At 53.7% G+C, this 22956-nt stretch overlaps 1 protein-coding gene across 1 annotated transcript; it reads left to right on the top strand.

The window, feature by feature from the left end:
* Positions 1–32: 32 nt before the first annotated feature.
* nop9 (NOP9 nucleolar protein) lies at positions 33–21561 on the top strand (the record flags this gene model as incomplete). Its single annotated transcript, XM_080184074.1, is given in 11 exon segments — positions 33–303; positions 1847–2290; positions 5465–5572; positions 8617–8758; positions 10114–10306; positions 13916–14056; positions 16461–16581; positions 17187–17203; positions 18894–19124; positions 21457–21517; positions 21520–21561. Coding segments are annotated over 11 exon segments (1633 nt in total), but the record flags the coding sequence as incomplete, so codon positions are not given.
* Positions 21562–22956: the final 1395 nt, after the last annotated feature.

Below are 22956 nucleotides of genomic sequence, written 5' to 3'. Positions count from 1 at the left end.
TCCTTTCCCTTTACCTTCCCCCCCTCCCCCCCCCACTTCCTCGCACATTCAAAACGTGGTGCTGGATCATCCTCCAGCTTCTGGTCAGGGGGAAGATGGAGTAATTACAGAAATAAGAGGGTAGTGAGATAGTTACAGACAGGGTGAGGTGTTTGTGTTTGGAGCCCCACATGGACCTGAAGAGAAAGAAGCCCAGGCCTGGGGGGGAGCAGGGTCTCTCCCAGCTGGATGGAGCCACCGTGGGCTATTTCAGGCGGGTTGGAGACGTCCTGGACCAAGGCTTCGAGCAGGAGGAGGAGAAAGGTCAGGATGGGGGCAAGGGGTGGGGCTACAGTTGGCCTCAGTGCCATTGGGAGGGGGAGGGGCTACAGTTGGCCTCAGTGCCATTGGGAGGGGGAGGGGCTACAGTCGGCCTCAGTGCCATTGGGAGGGGGAGGGGCTACAGTCGGCCTCAGTGCCATTGGGAGGGGGAGGGGCTACAGTCGGCCTCAGTGCCATGGGGAGGGGCTACAGTCGGCCTCAGTGCCATTGGGAGGGGGAGGGGGAGGGGCTACAGTTGGCCTCAGTGCCATTGGGAGGGGGAGGGGCTACAGTCGGCCTCAGTGCCATTGGGAGGGGGAGGGGCTACAGTCGGCCTCAGTGCCATTGGGAGGGGGAGGGGCTACAGTCGGCCTCAGTGCCATTGGGAGGGGGAGGGGCTACAGTCGGCCTCAGTGCCATTGGGAGGGGGAGGGGCTACAGTCGGCCTCAGTGCCATTGGGAGGGGGAGGGGCTACAGTCGGCCTCAGTGCCATTGGGAGGGGGAGGGGCTACAGTCGGCCTCAGTGCCATTGGGAGGGGGAGGGGCTACAGTTGGCCTCAGTGCCATCGGGAGTGAACATGGAACATAGAAAAACTACAGCACAAACAGGCTCTTTGGCCCATAAGTTGCGCTGATCATATCCCTACCTACCAGACCTATCTGTAACCCTCAATCCCATTAAAAACCATGTACTCATCCAGATGTCTCTTAAAAGACCCCAACGAGCTCGCCTCTACCACCACCGACGGCAGCCGATTCCACTCAATCTGAGTGAAAAACTTACCCCGACGTCTCCTCTGCACCTGCTCCCCAGCACCTTAAACCTGTGTCCTCTCGTAGTGACCATTTCAGCCCTGGGAAATAGCCTCCGAGAATCCACCCAATCAATACCTCTCAACATCTGATAAACCTCTATCAGGTCACCTCTCATCCTTTGTCTCTCCAGGGGGAGAAAGATCGAGCTCCCCTCAACTTATCCTCATAAGAGAACCAGGCAACATCCTTGTAAATCTCCTCTGCACCCTTTCAATAGCTTCCACATCCTTCCTGTAGTGAGGCGACCAGAACTGCGCACAGTACTCCCAAGTGGGAGGGGGAGGGGAGGGGAAGGGAAGGGGCTACAGTTGGCCTCAATGCCGAAGGTGTGGATGGGAGGATGTCAGGGAGTTTGTGCTGGAAGAGGAGGAACTACAATAGACCTCAGTGCCACTGGGAGAGGGATAAGCTGTAGGACAGTACATGCTGGAATGGTTGGGGGGGGGGGGGGGGGAGGGAGGGAATAATTGGTCTAGGTGCCACTGGGTTTGGGTGGGAGGTTGTAGGGGAGTTCGTCCTGGAAGGAGGAGAGGCTACAATTGTCCTCTGTGCCATTTGGATAAGGGGGAGAGATGAGAGTTGTCCTCAGTGTCACTGGGAGGGGATTGTGGGAGAGTTCAGTGATTGTGGTGTGTGTGGGTGGGGGGGCAGATACAGTTGTTTTTACCCTCGGTGAACCCTTGTCCAAGGCTAACCTCTGACCCTCACTCTTGTTTCACCACCCCCCAGGCCTCTTCATCACCAATGTGCTGGGGGAAGTGCAAGGCCGGGAGCTCGAGCTGTGCACCAATGCCTCAGTCAGCAAGGTCCTGGAGCGTTTCCTAGCGGCCTGCGGTGCCCCGGAATTGCGTCGTTTCCTGGTCGCCCTCCAGCCCCACTCGGCTCAGCTCAGCTGCCACCGCTGCGGTGCCCACGTGGTGCAGACGGCATTGCTCCAGGTCACCAGGCTTGGGGGCCAGCTGCAGGTTGTGGAGGAGGAAGAGACGGGCGGCGAGAGCAGGAGCCTGGAGGCTCTTATCTGCCAAATGAGCGCCGGCATCCGAGAGAACTTTCTGGAGCATGCCGGCGATACACACGGGACCTTTGTGGTGCGGACACTGCTGCAGGTCCTCGGGGGAGTGGTCCTGGCTGCAGAGAACGCAAAGAAAATCTCTCATAAGAAGGCTCCTCCTGGTGAGTGCCGCGACCTCTGGGATCGAGCGATAGCTCTTATCTTCCGATTTTCCCTATCTCCCTAAGATAGGAAAAGGCAAGAACAAATAAATGGGTATGGCAGTGATGTGAGTGGCAACCGTAGAACCGTTATCAACAACATTGAATCCCTACGGTGCAGAAGATGCCGTTTGGCCCACTGAGTTTGCAGTGATTTTCCACATTTTACCCAGGCTCTCTCCCTGTAACCCCACACGTTTCTCATGGCCAATCCATCTAACCCGCGCATCTTTAGCGTGGCCATTCCACCAAACCTGCACATCTCTGGACACCTAAGGGGCAATTTAGCACGGCCGATCCATCCAGTGCGATCACATCCTCCCTGTAATGTGCCGACCAGAACTGCACACAGAACTCTAGATCTGGCTTCACCAAACTTCTATTCAGCTCCAACGCAACTTCTTTGGTAATCTGTGCCCCCAATTCATAAAGGCAAGTGTCCCACGCGCCTTTTTCACCACCCGACTAACACGCCCTTCCGCTTCAGAGATTTATGGACAAACATGCCAAGACCCCTTTTGTTCCTTAGAATTTCCTCACATCTTGTTGATTCAGCAGTGGATAAGCTAATGCCCTGGCAATGTCACTAAATAGACAGTTACAACAAAGAAGAGCAAAGAACCCTGTACAGCACAGGAACAGGCCTTTCGGCCCACCAAGCCTGTGCCAGCACGATACCTTTCTAAACTAAAGACCTTTTACCTCTATACGGTCCATATCCCTCTATTCCCTGTCTATTTGTGTACCTGTCAAGATGCCTTTTAAATGTTGCTATTGTATCTGCTTCTACCACCTCCCCTGGCACTTACCACCCATTGTGTAAAAAAAACACTTGTCCCTTACATCTCCTTTCATCTTTCCCCCTTTTGCTTTAACTTATCTCCCCCAATAATTTACGTTTAAAGTTTATTTAATTATTAGTCACAAGTTGGCTTACATTAACATTGCAATGAAGTTACTGTGAAAATCCCCTAGTCGCCACACTCCTACGCCTGTTCGGGTACACCAAGGGAGAATTTAGCATGGCCAATCCACCTAACCAGCACGTCTTTGGACATTAAGGGCCAATTTAGCACAACCAAGCCACCGACCTACACGTTTTGGACTGTGGGAGGAACCAGGAGGAAACCGACGGAGACGCAGGGAGAACATGCAAACTCTGCATAAACAGTGACCTAAGCCAGAAATTGGACCCTGGTTCCTGGCACTCTGAGGCAGCAGTGCTAACCACTGTGCCACTACCCTGGCAAAAAGACTCCAACTGTCCATCCTATCCATGCTTCTCGTAATTTTGTAAACTTTTAGCAGGCCACCCCACCCACCTCCAATGTTTAAGTGCAAACAAACAAGTTTGTCCAATCTCTCTCCTCATAGGTAATGCTCTCCTAACTGGACTACATCTTTTCTGTACCCTCTCCAAAGTCTCACATCCTTCTGGTAGTGTGGAGACCAGAACGCTGTGTTTCAAATGTGGCCTAACTAAAGTTCTACACAGCTGCAAAATGACTTGAAAATTGATTAACGATGAGTAAATACTTGAGGAAATATAGTGTTGATGAAATATGAAACTCAATCCCAAGTATCTGTTGGTTTTTAATATTAATCCCCACCCCAACTTATCTCCGCACAGAGATTCCAGTCTCTAATTCACTCCCAGGTATCTGTTATTCTATATATAAACCACCCGAGCCCCTCGATTAGATTCCAGTCTGTAACTCAGTCCCCGGGTCTCTGTTATTCTATATATAAACCACCCCGAACCCCCCGACTAGATTCCAGTCTGTAACTCACTCCCGGGTATCTGTTATTCTATATATAAACCATCCTGAACCCCTCGATTAGATTCCAGTCTGTAACTCACTCCCGGGTATCTGTTATTCTGTATATAAACCACCCTGAACCCCCCGATTAGATTTCAGTCTGTAACTCATTCCCCGGGTATCTGTTATTCTATATACAAACCACCCCGAACCCCTCGATTGGATTCCAGTCTGTAACTCACTCTCGGGTATCTGTTATTCTGTATATAAACTACCCTGAACCCCTCGATTAGATTTCAGTCTGTAACTCACTCCCCAGGTATCTGTTATTCTATATATAAACCACCCTGAACCCCCCGATTAGATTCCATTCTGTTATTCACTCCCGGGTATCTGTTATTCTGTATATAAACCACCCCGAACCCCTTGGTTGGATTCCAGTCTGTAACTCAGTCCCCGGGTATCTGTTATTCTATATATAAACCACCCCGAACCCCCCGATTAGATTCCAGTCTGTAACTCACTCCCGGGTATCTGTTATTCTATATATAAACCATCCTGAACCCCTCGATTAGATTCCAGTCTGTAACTCACTCCCGGGTATCTGTTATTCTGTATATAAACCACCCTGAACCCCCCGATTAGATTTCAGTCTGTAACTCATTCCCCGGGTATCTGTTATTCTATATACAAACCACCCCGAACCCCTCGATTGGATTCCAGTCTGTAACTCACTCTCGGGTATCTGTTATTCTGTATATAAACCACCCTGAACCCCTCGATTAGATTTCAGTCTGTAACTCATTCCCCGGGTATCTGTTATTCTATATATAAACCACCCTGAACCCCCCGATTAGATTCCATTCTGTAACTCACTCCCGGGTATCTGTTATTCTATATACAAACCATCCCGAACCCCTCGACTAGATTCCAGTCTGTAACTCACTCCCGGGTATCTGTTATTCTATATATAAACCACCCTGAACCCCTCGATTAGATTCCAGTCTGTAACCCACTCCCGGGTATCTGTTATTCTATATATAAACCACCCCGAACCCCTCGATTAGATTCCAGTCTGTAACTCACTCCCGGGTATCTGTTATTCTATATATAAACCACCCTGAACCCCTCAATTAGATTCCAGTCTGTAACTCACTCCCGGGTATCTGTTATTCTATATATAAACCACCCTGAACCCCTCGATTAGATTCCAGTCTGTAACTCACTCCCGGGTATCTGTTATTCTATATATAAACCACCCTGAGCCCCTCGATTAGATTCCAGTCTGTAACCCACTCCCGGGTATCTGTTATCCTGTGTATGAATCCATCCAGATCCCTTGTGTCCAATCCTGATGGGCTTTGATTTCTTTCAGGGGCAAAATGTGATGTACAGACTGCAAAAGTGACGGAATTTGACGTTCCAGATGGATTCTTGGAGGAACTGCGTGACTTGGCGAGGCTACTGGAGGCAAATGTGAAAGGTTTGACTCTTGGCAGATTACGGGGCATCCAAGGGAATGCACAGGCTTAAGCGCAGAGCTTGCACAAACACGTCCCCACACGCATACCCCTCCCATCCCCCGCCCTTCTCCGGCGTCTAGTAGATGCTGGCTGAAGGGTCACAGAGGCTGGAGTGGGCAACTTGGAGCTTGCTGCATTGTCAAATGAGACCGACGCTGGCCTTGAGCCCCAGCTCCAGATTCCTGCGTTGTCCCCAACATCTCTTAATCTTCTGAGATCCAGGGCGTCGCACAGGACTGCTGAGTGGTCAAAGGGTCATTATACAGGCTTACTCTTCCTCCCTCCCTCCATTCCTTCAGTGGAGGTGATGGCCTAGTGGTATTATTGCTGGACTATTAATCCAGATACTCAACTAATATACCTCCCTATTTAAATAAGAAGGCCAAAACTGTACCCAGTACTCCAGGTGTGGTCCCACCAAGGTCCCATACAGGTGGAGCAAGACTTCCCCAACTTTTATACTCCTACCAACAGTCATATTACTAGTACAAAGAACAGCACAGGAACAGGTCCGTCGGCCCTCCAAGCCTGCGCCGATCATGTTGTCCTACCTAGACCATCTTCTTATATCTCTCTATTTCCCCGTCTGTTCATATGTCTATCCAGATAAGTCTTAAATGTCACTAACGTATCTGCCTCAACTATCTCACTTGGCAGTGCAATCCAGGCCCTCGCCACTTTGTGTGTAAAAAAAAAACCTTCCTCCGCACATCTCCACTCAACCTTTCCCCCCTCACCTTGAACTTGTGCCCCCTTGTAATTGTCATTTCCGCTCTGAGGAAAAGCTTCCAACTGTTCGCCCTGTCTATACCCCTCATAATTTTATAAACATTTATCAGATCACCCCCTCATTCTCCATCTTTCCAGGGAGAACAATCCCAGTTTGCCCAATCTCTCCTCATAGCTAATACCCTCCATACCAGGCAACATCCTGGTAAACCTATTCTGCACTCACTCCAAAGCCTCTCTGTCCTTCTGGTAGTGTGGTGACCAGAATTGGACACAGTACTCCAAATGTGGTCTAACCAAAGTTTTAGAAACTGTCGCGTTATTTGCCAACTTTTAATTAAAGTCTATTAATCCAGAAACTCAACTAATGTTAATAAAGTAAACAAAAAATCTGGAATTAAGAATCTACTGATGACCGCGAAACCATTGTCGCTTGTAGAAAAACCCATCTGATTCACTAATGTTCCTTTAAGGAAGGAAATCTGCCTGTCCTTACCCGGTCTGGCCTACATGTGACTCCAGAGCCACACAACAATGTGGTTGACTTTCAACTGCCCTCCAAGGGGCAACTTGAGATGGGCAATAAATGCTGGGCCCAGCCAGCAACACCCGTGTCCACAAATGAACGACAAAAAAATCACCAGCCAGACGTCCACTCCTGCCTCACAGATAGAGGAACAACTGCACAAGTGGGCTGCACTCTCTACGCATCCCTGAGTGTGCTGAGCGTTGGATTTAAGATGATTGTCGGGTTGGCCTCGTGGCTCGCCTGTACATGCTCGGAGCTCTGTGCATTGGCACAGAGGAACCTTGTCCTCTGTAGGTAGAAGGTGCTTGCTGTTTTAAGGTTGGATACTCTAAAGTTTGCCTGACCTGTAATGTTTGACGTTGAACTTGGCTAGAATGAGCGTGAGAGGTTTCACTGCAGGTGTCATTTAACTGATCCACGAGGAGCTTCTATCAAAGACAAAGTTTAATTACAAATATTGTTGACATGTATAGTAAGAAGATGAGCAAGAACCTTTAACAATTACAACACAAAGCACAACAGCCCCGATAATTCTCTTTTAATTCACAGGTTTTAAGTCGGTCCACCTTGTTGTCCAACGAGGGGCACGCACGCGATGGGTCGTATGAGGGCTGCTCTTGGATGTTCGAGAGTGGCCTAGTCCTTCATGTCGTTAGTATGTGCTTAAACTGGACCAGATGCTGGGCAACACGACAGCTCAGTGACTATCACTGTTTGCTGTGCAGACACATGGATTTGGGCCGGTGTCTGTGGGAGTTTGCGCATTCTCCCCGTGCTTGCGTGGGTTTTCTCCGGGTGCTCCGGTTTTCTCCCACACCCCAAAGATGTGCTATTAGGCTGATTGGAGGTAATAAATTGTCCCTAAATTAGTTTTCCCTCAATGTGGATTGCCATAAAACAATAGATAAGGGTCATGGATGGAAGGGGGACTGGTAATGTTAAAATGGTGGCGCGGAAATATCAATTATTTCTTTTGGTTGGAAATGTGTTCCAACCAAAGCCAACATCGAATACACAAAATCCTCCAAATAAAGACAATACAGCACAGGTCAATGCCCACTTGTTACAGGAATCCCGCCTCCTGGGCTGAGTGCTGAAAATCCCTTGTGAAGGAACTCAGAAGAGACAGCTTCTTTAAGGCAGGATAAGCCTCTGCTTCAGTTAACAGTTACAGAACCGAACAGGGAGAGAGAGAGAGGGAGAGACTGCTTCTTAGTTTGCTGCTAAACTGCTTCCCCAAACAAAACCGAAAGCCCAAAAGAAAAACACAGCTTTGCTCCACCCCCAGTGACATCGCTGAAGCTGGAAGCTGCCCGATGTCTAAATAAGAATCTTTCTTAAAGGTACACTCACATGAGAATGTCCAGGCATTGAAACTGGAGCTCAGGGCCTGGTGTGGTCTCAATGCCCCCACCAACTGGTGTGTGCCATGATGAATGCCAAGTGCAAAGCTTCGACATGCTCTCATAACATAAGGAATAGGAGCAGGAGTAGGCCATCTAGCCCTTCAAGCCTGCCCCGCCATTCAATAAGATCATGGCTGATCTGTAGTGGATCAGTTCCACTTTCCCGCCCTCTCCCCATAACCCTTAATTCCCTTGTCTATCAGAAACCTATCAACCCGTGACTTAAATATATTTAGCGAGGTAGCCTCCATCACTTCTCTCTGTACGTCCTCTCCAGCCCAGTCGTGTATTGCTATTTGGAAAGTTAATAATATTTCTCCCTCTGGTTGTTCCCCTGCAGTGTTTCTGACCAATCCCATAGCCAGCCCTGTGTTTAAGGTAGCTCTTCAGGTTCTGGAACGGAGGTTGCCCACAGTCAGCCGGGGGTTGTGTGTCGCTGTTATCGAGTATTTGACATCCTTGGAACAAGTGGAGGGATGCAGGTAACCATCCCGGCATTTATCGACCTACAACTCTCGCTCCCTCGGGCTCCTTCCCCGCCCCCCTCCCTCTCTACCTCGCCCTGTCCCCCTCCCTCTCTACCTGGCCCTGTCCCCCTCCCCCTCTACCTCGCCCTGTCCCCCTCCCTCTCTACCTCGCCCTGTCCCCCTCCCTCTCTACCTCGCCCTGTCCCCCTCCCTCTCTACCTCGCCCTGTCCCCCTCCCTCTCTACCTCGCCCTGTCCCCCTCCCTCTCTACCTCGCCCTGTCCCCCTCCCTCTCTACCTCGCCCTGTCCCCCTCCCTCTCTACCTCGCCCTGTCCCCCTCCCTCTCTACCTCGCCCTGTCCCCCTCCCTCTCTACCTCGCCCTGTCCCCCTCCCTCTCTACCTGGCCCTGTCCCCCTCCCTCTCTACCTGGCCCCGTCCCCCTCCCTCTCTACCTCGCCCTGTCCCCCTCCCTCTCTACCTCGCCCTGTCCCCCTCCCTCTCTACCTCGCCCTGTCCCCCTCCCTCTCTACCTCGCCCTGTCCCCCTCCCTCTCTACCTCGCCCTGTCCCCCTCCCTCTCTACCTCGCCCTGTCCCCCTCCCTCTCCACCTCGCCCTGTCCCCCTCCCTCTCTACCTCGCCCCGTCCCCCTCCCTCTCCACCTCGCCCCGTCCCCCTCCCTCTCTACCTCGCCCCGTCCCCCTCCCTCTCCACCTCGCCCCGTCCCCCTCCCTCTCCACCTCGCCCCGTCCCCCTCCCTCTCCACCTCGCCCCGTCCCCCTCCCTCTCCACCTCGCCCCGTCCCCCTCCCTCTCTACCTCGCCCTGTCCCCCTCCCTCTCTACCTCGCCCTGTCCCCCTCCCTCTCTACCTCGCCCTGTCCCCCTCCCTCTCTACCTCGCCCTGTCCCCCTCCCTCTCTACCTCGCCCTGTCCCCCTCCCTCTCTACCTCGCCCTGTCCCCCTCCCTCTCTACCTCGCCCTGTCCCCCTCCCTCTCTACCTCGCCCTGTCCCCCTCCCTCTCTACCTCGCCCTGTCCCCCTCCCTCTCTACCTCGCCCTGTCCCCCTCCCTCTCTACCTCGCCCTGTCCCCCTCCCTCTCTACCTCGCCCTGTCCCCCTCCCTCTCTACCTCGCCCTGTCCCCCTCCCTCTCTACCTCGCCCTGTCCCCCTCCCTCTCTACCTCGCCCTGTCCCCCTCCCTCTCTACCTCGCCCTGTCCCCCTCCCCCTCCACCTCGCCCTGTCCCCCCCTCCCCGCCGGTGGGACAGGTTGCGGAGACGATGCAGGTTGGAAGGGATAAGGGAGAAATGAAATAATTTATGTCTTTAGCAGCAATGCAGTCTTTCAGCCTCTCCCTCCCCTCCCCCCAGCCCTCTGCTGATGTTTCTGAAGGACAAGACAGGCAGTCGAGTGCTGGAGAGCATCATCCAGGTGTCGGACAAGAGACTCTTCACCAAGCTCTACAAATCACACTTCAGAGGGCAGCTGGTGCCCCTGGCACTTCACCCCATCGCCAACTTCACCGTACAGCGACTCCTAGCTGCTACTCCGTCACAAAAACTGGTGAGTTGTGTGTGAGAGAGCGACATTCGAGTCCAAGGCCACTGTGCACCCCCGCCCCCCCCAGCCCAAAACCACCGTGCCACATTAGGTTAAAGTTTAGCGTTTATTTATTGGGGTCACAAGTAGTCTTATATTAACACTGCAGTGAAGTTACTGTGAAAATCTCCAGTTGCCACATTCCAGCACCTGTTCGGGTACACTGAGGGAGAATTTAGCACGGCCAATGTACGCTAACCAGCATGTCTTTCGGACTGTGGGAGGAAATTGGAGCAGCTGGAGGAAACCCACGCAGACATACAAAGAACAAAAACAGCCTGGGAAACAGGCCCTTCGGCCCAACGAGCCCGCGCTGCCATTTTAACATTACCAGTCCCCCCTCCACCCATGACCCTTACCTATGCTTATGGCAATCCATATTGAGGGAAACTAATTTAGGGACAATTTATTACCTCCAATCAGCCTAACAGCACATCTTTGGGGTGTGGGAGGAAACCGGAGCACTCGGAGAAAACCCACGCAAGCACGGGGAGAATGCGCAAACTCCCCACAGACACCGGCCCAAATCCATGTGTCTGTACAGCAACCGGCGATAGTCACTGAGCTGTCGTGTTGCCCAGCATCTGGTCCAGTTTAAGCACACACTAACGACATGAAGTACTAGGCTATTCTCGAACATCCAAGAGCAGCCCTAGTACGACCCATCGCGTGTATGCCCCTCGTTGGACAACAAGGCGGACCGACTTAAAACCTGTGAATTAAAAGAGAAAAACATTAGTATCATTCCACATCCTTATACTTTACCAGGGACGTCCCAATGCTAATGAACCTTATTTAAAACAATCTCCTATATCCTCCCATCTCCAACCCACTCATGTGCCTGTCTAAGTAACTCTTAAACAACTCCAGTGTACCTGCCTCCACCACCTTACTTGGCAGAGCATTCCATACCCCCACTGCTCTCTTTGTGGAAAAACCTCCCTCTAACATCCGTGTTATACCTCTCCCCCCTCACCCTAAGCCCGTGGCCCCTCGTTCTGTGTCTCTATCATAGGAAATAGCTTACCACTGTTTACTCTATCTATACCCTTCATAATCTTATATACCTCTATTAGATCCCCCCTCAGTCACCGTCCTTCGAGGGAAAACAGCCCCAATTTGCTCAGTCTTTCCTCATAACCCAGTCCTTCCATACCAGGCAACATCCTGGTAAACCTCCTCTGCACTCTCTCCAGAGTCTCCACGTCCTTCCGGTAGTAAGGCGACCAGAACTGGACGCAGTACTCTAAATGCGGCCTAACCAACGTTCTATACAGCTGCAACATTAGACTCCAGCTCTTATATTCTATACCCCTTCCTATAAAGGCTAACATACCATAAGCTTTCTTCACAACCTTCTCCACTTGTACTGCCACCTTCAAAGACTTGTGCACTTGCACCCCCAGGTCCCGCTGCGTTTCTGTACTCTTTATAGGCTTACCCTTTATCATATAACTCCCCCCTACATTGTTCCGGCCAAAATGCATCACCTCACATTTATCCGGATTAAACTCCATTTGCCATATATCTGCCCAATATACCAGCCTATCAATATCCCGCTGTATTGCCAGACACTGCTCCTCACTACCCGCCAATCCAGCCATCTTAGTGTCATCTGCAAATTTGCTGATCACACCACCTGCTCCCTCTTCCAAGTCATTTATATATATAATACAAAAAGAAGAGGTCCCAGTACCGAGCCCTGCGGCACACCACTAGTGACAGACCTCCAGCTAGAAAAGGACCCCTCCACTACTACTCTCTGACTCCTCTTAGCAAGCCAGTTCTCTACCCATCTAGATACCTGGCCACGTATCCTATGAGCCTTAATCTTTTCAACCAACCTACCATGAGGGACTTTGTCAAACGCCTTACTGAAAACCACATAGACGACATCAACGGCTCGTCCTTCGTCGACCGTTTTTGTCACCTCTTCAAAAACTTCTACCAGATTCGTAAGGCAAGACTTCCCCTTTACAAAGCCATGCTGCGTATCCTTAATCAGATCGCAACGCTGTAAGTGCTTGAATATCCTATCCCTAAGAATCCTCTCCATCAACTTGCCTACCACAGACGTCAAACTCACCGGCCTATAGTTACCTGGGCTATCCCTCCTACCCTTTTTAAACAACGGTACCATGTTTGCTATCCTCCAGTCCTCTGGGACCTCACCTGTGTCCAAAGAAGAGACAAAGATCTGCATCAGAGGCCCAGCAATCTCATCCCTCGCCTCTCTAAGCAGCCTAGGATAAATGCCATCGGGGACATGGGGAGAATGTGCAGACTCCACACAGTGACCCCCAAGCCAGGAATCAAACCCAGGCGCTGTGAGGCAGGAGTGCTAACCACAGTGCCATCTTGTGATGTGTCACTGCACTGAGATTGCCTTCGGTGACTTGGGCAACTTTGGCATTCCCACAGTGCCTTCGAGATATTGTCTTCTTAATCCTGTATCTAACCCCGTGCTGCCCCTGTCCTGGGAGTGTTTGATGGGGGACAGTGTAGAGGGAGCTTTACTCTGTATCTAACCCCGGGCTGTACCTGTCCTGGGAGTGTTTGATGGGGGGACAGTGTAGAGGGAGCTTTACTCTGTATCTAACCCCGTGCTGTACCTGTCCTGGGAGTGTTTGATGGGGGGACAGTGTAGAGGGAGCTTTACTCTGTATCTAACCCCGTGCTGTACCTGTCCTGGGAGTGTTTGATGGGGGGACAGTGTAGAGGGAGCTTTACTCTGTATCTAACCCTGTGCTGTACCTGTCCTGGGAGTGTTTGATGGGGAGACAGTGTAGAGGGAGCTTTACTCTGTATCTAACCCCGTGCTGTATCTGTCCTGGGAGTGTTTGATGGGGACAGTGTAGAGGGAGCTTTACTCTGTATCTAACCCCGTGCTGTGCTGTCCTGGGAGTGTTTTGATGGGGAGACAGTGTAGAGGGAGTTTATACAGGGGCCTTGGGAGGCCACACCTAGAGTATTGTGTGCAGTTTTGTCTCCTTTTCTGAGGAAGGATGTTCTTGCTCTCAAGAGAGTGCAGCAAAGGTTTACCAGGCTGATTCTGGGGATGGCAGGACCGGTGCATGGGGAGAGATTGACTAGATTAAGATTGTTTTTCGCTGGAGTTCAGATGAATGATGGGGGAATCACATAAAGACTGATAAAATTCTAACAGGACGAGACAGGATAGCTGCAGGGAGGATATTCCTGATGGTGGGGGGAGTCCAGAACAGGAGTCACAGTCTCAGGATTTGGGGTAGACCATTTGCAATGGAGATGAGGAGACATTTCTCCACCCAAAGAGTGGTGAGCCTGTGGAATTCATTACCACAGGAAGTAGTTGATGCCAAAACATTGAATTTATTCAAGAGGCAGTTGGATATAGCACTGGGAACAAATGGGGTTGGATGTTATGGGAGAAAGCAGGATTAGACCTATTGAGTTGGGCGATCAGCCATAATCATGAATGGCAAAGCAGGCTTGAAGGGCCAAATGGCCTCCTCCTGCTCCTTTATTGTATATTTATGTTGTCTCTCTCTCTCTCACTCTGTCTCTTTCTCCCTCCCTCTCTGCGATTCACAGTTCTCGAAGCTATTTGATGAGCTGTGTCCCGTTCTGGAGGACGTTTTAGCCCAGGGTCACATGGGGATCATCACGGAGCTGGCAGCTGCCTGTGTGAAACACAAAGACGGGCAATCGGAGATGCTGATGGCGCTGTACCGGGTAAGTCCTTCGGAGCGATGTGCCCTCTCGACTCTCCCTCTTCGTCTGGGGAAAGCTCTTGCCAGGATGTTTGACACAGCAGGACTTGGCATGCGTGCGCGTGCTAACACACCCTCACACTCTCGCTCGCTCTCTCACACATTCACTCTCTCTCGCATGCGCCCCCCTCTCTCTCGCGCGCGCCCCCCTCTCTCGCCGCGCACCCCCTCTCTCGCGCGCGCCCCCCTCTCTCTCGCCCGGCGCCCCCCTCTCTGGCGCGCGCGCCCCCCTCTCTCTGCGCGCGCGCCCCCCCTCTCTCTGGCGCGCGTGCCCCCCTCTCTCTGGCGCGCGTGCCCCCCCTCTCTCTGGCGCGCGCGCCCCCCCTCTCTCTGGCGCGCGCCCCCCCTCTCTCTGGCGCGCGCGCCCCCCCTCTCTCTGGCGCGCGCGCCCCCCCTCTCTCTGGCGCGCGCGCCCCCCCTCTCTCCTGGCGCCGCGCCCCCCTCTCTCTGGGCGCGCGCCCCCCCTCTCTCTGGCGCGCGCCCCCCCTCTCTCTGGCGCGCGCGCCCCCCCTCTCTCTGGCGCGCGCGCCCCCCTCTCTCTGGCGCGCGCGCCCCCCTCTCTCTGGCGCGCGCGCCCCCCCCTCTCTCTGGCGCGCGCGCCCCCCTCTCTCTGGCGCGCGCCCCCCCCTCTCTCTGGCGCGCGCGCCCCCCTCTCTCTGGCGCGCGCGCCCCCCTCTCTCTGGCGCGCGCGCCCCCCTCTCTCTGGCGCGCGCGCCCCCCCCTCTCTCTGGCGCGCGCGCCCCCCTCTCTCTGGCGCGCGCGCCCCCCCTCTCTCTGGCGCGCGCGCCCCCCCTCTCTCTGGCGCGCGCGCCCCCCCTCTCTCTGGCGCGCGCGCCCCCCCTCTCTCTGGCGCGCGCGCCCCCCCTCTCTCTGGCGCGCGCGCCCCCCCTCTCTCTGGCGCGCGCGCCCCCCCTCTCTCTGGCGCGCGCGCCCCCCCTCTCTCTGGCGCGCGCCCCCCCCTCTCTCTGGCGCGCGCGCCCCCCCTCTCTCTGGCGCGCGCGCCCCCCCTCTCTCTGGCGCGCGCGCCCCCCCTCTCTCTGGCGCGCGCGCCCCCCCTCTCTCTGGCGCGCGCCCCCCCCCCCCCCCCCTCCCCCCACACATGGCGGGAATGGAATCGTCTTGAAACATACTGCGTGTCTGAAGGGATCTCCACCTGGGGGGACACTAACTCTCCTTTCTCACAGGAGAGGCCAGTGCTGAGGGAATGGCAAGGAGGGGGAGAGGGGACATTGAAGACAGGGATGAGGAGGGCTTTTCGTCGCTCAGAGTGAGTTTGGTGTGTGGGATTCTCTCCCCCCGGTGGAGCAGTGGAGGCTGCAGGACTCTGAGTATATTCAAGGCCCGAGTTAGAGGGATTCCCCATTGACAAGGGATGGAGACGGTTACGGAGTGGGGGAGATAGGCTGGGACGTGGGGTCCAGGCCCATAGTCAGATCAACCATTTGGTAGCACAGTGGTTAGCGCTGCTGCCTCACAGCGCCAGGAATCTGGGTTCGATTCCCAGCTCAGGTCGCTGTCTGTGTGGAGCCTTCATGTTCTCCCCATGTCTGCGTGGGTTTTCTCTGGGTGCTGCAGTTTCCTCCCACAGTCCAAAGGTGTGCGGGTTAGGGGCATTGGCCGTGCTAAATGCACAGGGTTACAGGGATAAAGTGGGTGAGTGGGTCTGGATAAGATGTCCATGTCCAGCCAGTACAGATGCAGTGGGCTGAATGGCCTCCTTCTGCTCTGTAGGGGTTTCTCTGATTCTGACCACAATTCCATCCAGACCCTATCCCCGTAACCCCATGTATTTACCCTGCTAATTCCCCTGACACTAGCGTGGCCAGTGCCCTAACCAGCACAGCCCTCGACTGTGGGAGGAAACCGGAGCGCCCGGAGGAAACCCACGCAGACACGGGGAGAACGTGCGGACCCCACACAGGCAGAGTGACCTGAGCCGGGAATCGAACCCGGGTCCCCAGCGCCATGAGGCAGCAGTGCTAACCGCTAAGCCGCGAACAGGCGCTAGTGGGGATGAGTGGTACGTACTCCTGTGAGGTGGTTCACACAGACTTTAGTGATGCTGTGCTTCCCCGGCATGGGATTAGACTGGGAGGGCTAGGATTTTATGGCTCCCCCTTGACCTAGAGTGGGACATCGAAGGACATTGGTGTGTGTGTGTGTGTGTGTGTGTGTGTGTGTGTGTGTGTGTGTGTGTGTGTGTGTGTGTGTGTGGCGGGGTGGTGCGGGGGAGTGGGGAAGGGTGGCTGGCTGGGCGGGAGGGTGGTGTGGGGTTTGGTGGCGGGGGTTTGGATCCTGCCCACAGCCGCTTAACCTCGCCGACTCGCTCTCCGTCTCACGCCCGGCTCCTGTTCCTTCTCCCTCAGGCTTTTCACTGCTGTGCGCCCTTCTCCCGGAGGATGGCCTGTGCCTCTCTCTTCCTCTCCCTCTCCACCTACGAGATCGTGTACGGCCCTGTCCGAAGACGATGTGACCACGGAGCACAAGGTAAATCCGGTTTTGTTTTTGCCACGTAGACCCCATCCCAACATTCCCCTTGCTTCGCTAGTCCGGTAACAATCCCACCGTGCCATTGCTCAGGTGACTGATTGATCTGTTGTTAAAGTCCATCTAAAGTTGGTTCATGCCCTCCAAGAGAAGGAAATAATTTTGTTTTCATTAATTTGTGGGACGTGGGCCTCTGGCTGGGTCCAGCATTTATTACCCATCCCTAGTTGCCCCTTGGAGGGCGTTTGAGAGTCAACCACATTGCTGTGTGGCCTCTGGAGTCACATGTAGGCCAGACCGGGTAAGGACGGGCAGATTTCCTTCCCTAAAATGAACCAGATGGGGTTTTTCCGACAATGGTTTCACCGTCATCAGTAGATTCTTAATTCCAGATCTTTTTTTTATTGAATTCAAATTCCACCACCTGCCGTGGCGGCATTCGAACCCGGGTCCCCCCCAAACATTAGCTGTGTTTCTGGATTAATAGTCTAGCGATAATGCCACTAGGCCATCGCCTCCCCATCGAGTGTGTTGCATCTTGTAGATGGCTCGACTTTGAATCCCTCCCCCCAACCCCCAAACCACCGCCACAATTCCACCCCCAGCGGGCGAGAGCAGCCAGGTGGGTGGGCGGGCGAGAGCGACCATGTATATCTCTGCTGACCCACCCTTCTGGTGTCTCACATCACTCCCCTCTATCCCTCCTCCCCCTCTGTCTCGCTCTGACCTCATCTATCTCTGTGTCTTTCCCCCCCCTCTCTCTCTCCCCCCCCCTCTCTCTCTCCCCCCCTCTCTCTCTCCCCCCCCTCTCTCTCTCCCCCCCCCCCTCTCTCTCCCCCCCCCCTCTCTCTCTCTCTCCCCCCTCTCTCTCTCTCTCCCCCCCTCTCTCTCTCTCTCCCCCCCCTCTCTCTCTCTCCCCCCCCTCTCTCTCTCTCTCCCTCCCCCTCTCTCTCTCTCCCCCCTCTCTCTCTCTCCCCCCCCTCTCTCTCTCTCCCCCCCTCTCTCTCTCTCTCCCCCCTCTCCCCTCTCTCTCTCTCTCTCCCCCCTCTCTCTCTCTCTCTCCCCCCTCTCTCTCTCTCTCCCCCTCTCTCTCTCTCTCCCCCCTCTCTCTCTCTCTCTCCCCCCTCTCTCTCTCTCCCCCCTCTCTCTCTCTCCCCATCTCTTTCTCTCTCTCTCTCTCTCCCCATCTCTTTCTCTCTCTCTCTCCCTCCCCGTCTCTCCCTCTCTCTCCCTCCACGTCTCTCCCTCTCTCTCTCCCTCCCCGTCTCTCCTCTCTCTCTCCCTCCCCGTCTCTCCCTCTCTCTCTCCCTCCCCGTCTCTCCCTCTCTCTCTCCCTCCACGTCTCTCCCTCTCTCTCTCCCTCCACGTCTCTCCCTCTCTCTCTCCCTCCCCCGTCTCTCCTCTCCCTCCCTCTCTCTCTCTCTCCCTCCCCTCTCTCTGTCTCCCTCCCCCCCTCTCTCTGTCTCCCTCCCCCCCTCTCTCTGTCTCCCTCCCCCCTCTCTCTGTCTCCCTCCCCCTCTCTCTGTCTCCCTCCCCCCTCTCTCTGTCTCCCTCCCCCCCTCTCTCTGTCTCCCTCCCCCTCTCTCTGTCTCCCTCCCCCCCTCTCTCTGTCTCCCTCCCCCCCTCTCTCTGTCTCCCTCCCCCCCTCTCTCTGTCTCCCTCCCCCCTCTCTCTGTCTCCCTCCCCCCTCTCTCTGTCTCCCTCCCCCCCTCTCTCTGTCTCCCTCCCCCCCTCTCTCTGTCTCCCTCCCCCCCTCTCTCTGTCTCCCTCCCCCCCTCTCTCTGTCTCCCCCCCCTCTCTCTGTCTCCCTCCCCCTCTCTCTGTCTCCCTCCCCCCCTCTCTCTGTCTCCCTCCCCCCTCTCTCTGTCTCCCTCCCCCCCTCTCTCTGTCTCCCTCCCCCCCCTCTCTCTGTCTCCCTCCCCCCCTCTCTCTGTCTCCCTCCCCCCCTCTCTCTGTCTCCCTCCCCCCCTCTCTCTGTCTCCCTCCCCCCTCTCTCTGTCTCCCTCCCCCCCTCTCTCTGTCTCCCTCCCCCCTCTCTCTGTCTCCCTCCCCCCCTCTCTCTGTCTCCCTCCCCCCTCTCTCTGTCTCCCTCCCCCCCTCTCTCTGTCTCCCTCCCCCCCTCTCTCTGTCTCCCTCCCCCCCTCTCTCTGTCTCCCTCCCCCCTCTCTCTGTCTCCCTCCCCCCTCTCTCTGTCTCCCTCCCCCTCTCTCTGTCTCCCTCCCCCCCCCTCTCTCTCTCTCTCTCTCTCTCTCTCCCTCCCCCCTCTCTCTGTCTCCCTCCCCCCCTCTCTCTCTCTCTCTCTCTCTCCCCAGCCCTCGGAGGAGCCGTGCCTGAAGGCTGTCAATTATCACGGCTCTCTGCTGACCCAGCACCTGCTCCACTTTGACAACCCGGTCGCGGTGATGTCCAGCTTGGCAGCCATGCCCCCCGGAGACCAGGTTCGCCTGGCCTGCGACCAGGCCGGTAGCCACGTCTTTGATGCTCTCTTGACCAGCAGCACTGTATCGGACAAGCAGCGGATGAAGGTGGTCCGTAAGCTCAAGGTGAGGTCAAAGTCACATGGGTAGGGGCAATTACCTGGGACAGGTCCCGATCGAGGGTATAAAAATATTAACTGGGGCAGAGAGAGGGTTAAGGGAGGGTCCCGATCGAGGGTATAAAATATTAACTGGGCAGAGAGAGGGTTAAGGGGAGGGTCCCGATCGAGGGTATAAAATATTAACTGGGACAGAGAGAGGGTTAAGGGAGGGTCCCGATCGAGAGTATAAAATATTAACTGGGACAGAGAGAGGGTTAAGGGAGGGTCCCGATCGAGAGTGTAAAATATTAACTGGGCAGAGAGAGGGTTAAGGGAGGGTCCCGATCGAGGGTATAAAATATTAACTGGGGCAGAGAGAGGGTTAAGGAGGGTCCCGATCGAGAGTATAAAATATTAACTGGGACAGAGAGGGGGTTAAGGGAGGGTCCCGATCGAGGGTATAAAATATTAACTGGGGCAGAGAGAGGGTTAAGGGAGGGTCCCGATCGAGGGTATAAAATATTAACTGGGACAGAGAGAGGGTTAAGGGAGGGTCCCGATCGAGGGTATAAAATATTAACTGGGACAGAGAGAGGGTTAAGGAGGGTCCCGATCGAGAGTATAAAATATTAACTGGGGCAGAGAGAGGGTTAAGGGAGGGTCCCGATCGAGGGTATAAAATATTAACTGGGGCAGAGAGAGGGTTAAGGGAGGGTCCGATCGAGAGTATAAAATATTAACTGGGGCAGAGAGAGGGTTAAGGGAGGGTCCCGATCGAGGGTATAAAATATTAACTGGGGCAGAGAGAGGGTTAAGGGAGGGTCCCGATCGAGGGTATAAAATATTAACTGGGACAGAGAGAGGGTTAAGGGAGGGTCCCGATCGAGAGTATAAAATATTAACTGGGGCAGAGAGAGGGTTAAGGGAGGGTCCTGATCGAGGGTATAAAATATTAACTGGGGCAGAGAGAGGGTTAAGGGAGGGTCCCGATCAAGAGTATAAAATATTAACTGGGCAGAGAGAGGGTTAAGGGAGGGTCCCGATCGAGAGTATAAAATATTAACTGGGGCAGAGAGAGGGTTAAGGGAGGGTCCTGATCGAGGGTATAAAATATTAACTGGGGCAGAGAGAGGGTTAAGGGAGGGTCCCGATCGAGAGTATAAAATATTAACTGGGCAGAGAGAGGGTTAAGGGAGGGTCCCGATCAAGAGTATAAAATATAACTGGGGCAGAGAGAGGGTTAAGGGAGGGTCCCGATCGAGAGTATAAAATATTAACTGGGGCAGAGAGAGGGTTAAGGGAGGGTCCCGATCGAGAGTATAAAATATTAACTGGGGCAGAGAGAGGGTTAAGGGAGGGTCCTGATCGAGGGTATAAAATATTAACTGGGGCAGAGAGAGGGTTAAGGGAGGGTCCCGATCGAGAGTATAAAATATTAACTGGGACAGAGAGAGGGTTAAGGGAGGGTCCCGATCGAGGGTATAAAATATTAACTGGGGCAGAGAGAGGGTTAAGGGAGGGTCCCGATCGAGAGTATAAAATATTAACTGGGGCAGAGAGAGGGTTAAGGGAGGGTCCCAATCAAGAGTATAAAATATTAACTGGGGCAGAGAGAGGGTTAAGGGAGGGTCCCGATCGAGAGTATAAAATATTAACTGGGGCAGAGAGAGGGTTAAGGGAGGGTCCCGATCGAGAGTATAAAATATTAACTGGGACAGAGAGGGTTAAGGGAGGGTCCCGATCGAGAGTATAAAACATTAACTGGGACAGAGAGGGTTAAGGAGGGTCCCGATCGAGAGTATAAAATATTAACTGGGACAGAGAGGGTTAAGGGAGGGTCCCGATCGAGAGTATAAAATATTAACTGGGGCAGAGAGAGGGTTAAGGAGGGTCCCGATCGAGAGTATAAAATATTAACTGGGACAGAGAGAGGGTTAAGGGAGGGTCCCAATCGAGAGTATAAAACATTAACTGGGACAGAGAGGGTTAAGGAGGGTCCCGATCGAGAGTATAAAATATTAACTGGGACAGAGAGGGTAAGGGAGGGTCCCGATCGAGAGTATAAAATATTAACTGGGGCAGAGAGAGGGTTAAGGAGGGTCCGATCGAGGGTATAAAATATTAACTGGGACAGAGAGAGGGTTAAGGGAGGGTCCTGATCGAGGGTATAAAATATTAACTGGACAGGGGGGAGGTCGTGATCGAGGGTATAAAGTAGGAACAGACAGAGAGGGTTAATGAGGATCCAGATCGAGGTGTGAGGGTACAGCAGGCTAGGTTTGTGCTTGCTTTTGGACAGCCGTATGTCAGACGTCTGCTTCTCTTTGTCTTTTTCTCCGGCATTTCTCTTCGCTCAGGGTCAGTTTATGCAGCTGGCCTGTGACAGGTACGGCAGTCGGGTGCTCGACCAGATCTGGGGCTCGGTGTCCTCAAAATGAAACAGACCATTGCCGAAGAACTTGGTGAGGAGCCTTTTCACTTTCCGACAGCCCTGTTGCTTTGTGTAGTTTTGTTTGGTTTGTCCTTGATGCCTGCTCACCGCCCCGTTGCACTGTTTTCCTTCAAACAGACTAATCCACCACCCCTCACGTCCCCTGCACAGTGGTTAGCTCTGCGGCCTCACACCGCCAGGGACTCGGGTTCGATTGCGGCCTCGGGTCACTGCCTGCAGAGTTTGCATGTTCTTCCCGTGTCTGCATGGGTTTCGTCCAGCTACTCCGGTTTCCTCCCATACTCCAAAGATGTGCAGGTTAGGTGGATTGGCCATGCTAAATTGTCCTTAGTGTCCAAAGATGTGCAGGTTAGGGTGGATTGGCGTGCTAAATTGCCCCTTAGTATCCAAAGATGTGCAGGTTAGGTGGATTGGCCATGCTAAATTGCCCCTTAGTATCCAAAGATGTGCAGGTTAGGTGGATTGGCCATGCTAAATTGCCCCTTAGTATCCAAAGATGTGCAGGTTAGGTGGATTGGCCATGCTAAATTGTCCCTTAGTATCCAAAGGTGTACAGGTTAGGGATTGGCCATGCTAAATTGCCCCTTAGTATCCAAAGGTGTACAGGTTAGGTGGATTGGCCGTGCTAAATTGTCCCTTAGTATCCAAAGGTGTACAGGTTAGGTGGATTGGCCATGCTAAATTGCCCCTTAGTGTCCAATGATGTGCAGGTTAGGTGGATTGGCCGTGCTAAATTGTCTCTTAGTGTCCAATGATGTGCAGGTTAGGTGGATTGGCTGTGCTAAATTGTCCCTTAGTATCCAAAGATGTGCAGATTAGGTGGATTGGCCGTGCTAAATTGTCTCTTAGTGTCCAATGATGTGCAGGTTAGATGGATTGGCTGTGCTAAATTGTCCCTTAGTATCCAAAGATGTGCAGGTTAGGTGGATTGGCCATGCTAAATTGTCCCTTAGTGTCCAATGATGTGTAGGTTTGGTGGATTGGTCATGCTAAATTGCCCCTTAGTGTCCAATGATGTGTAGGTTTGGTGGATTGGTCATGCTAAATTGCCCCTTAGTGTCCAAAGATGTGGAGGTTAGGTGGATTGGCCATGCTAAATTGCCCCTTAGTGTCCAAAGATGTGCAGGTTAGGTGGATTGGCCATGCTAAATTGCCCTTAGTGTCCAAAGATGTGCAGGTTAGGTGGATTGGCCATGCTAAATTGCCCCTTAGTGTCCAAAGATGTGCAGGTTGGGTGGATTGGCCACATGGAAAATGCATGTGGTTATGAAGATAGGGTAGGGGGAGTGGGCCGGTGCAAGATTTTCCGTCAGACAGCTGGCAACGGACTCAAATGGGCCAAATGGTTTCCTTCTGCACTGCAGGGATTCTGTGATGCTTATCGGCTGGTGGGGAGGTACGAGGC

Source organism: Carcharhinus amblyrhynchos, unplaced genomic scaffold, assembly GCF_965287045.1.
Source record: "Carcharhinus amblyrhynchos unplaced genomic scaffold, sCarAmb.v2.hapA scaffold_548, whole genome shotgun sequence".
In the NCBI taxonomy this organism is placed as follows: domain Eukaryota; kingdom Metazoa; phylum Chordata; class Chondrichthyes; order Carcharhiniformes; family Carcharhinidae; genus Carcharhinus; species Carcharhinus amblyrhynchos.
Note: the sequence above shows the minus strand (reverse complement) of the source record. Positions and strands in the feature narration are given on the sequence as shown.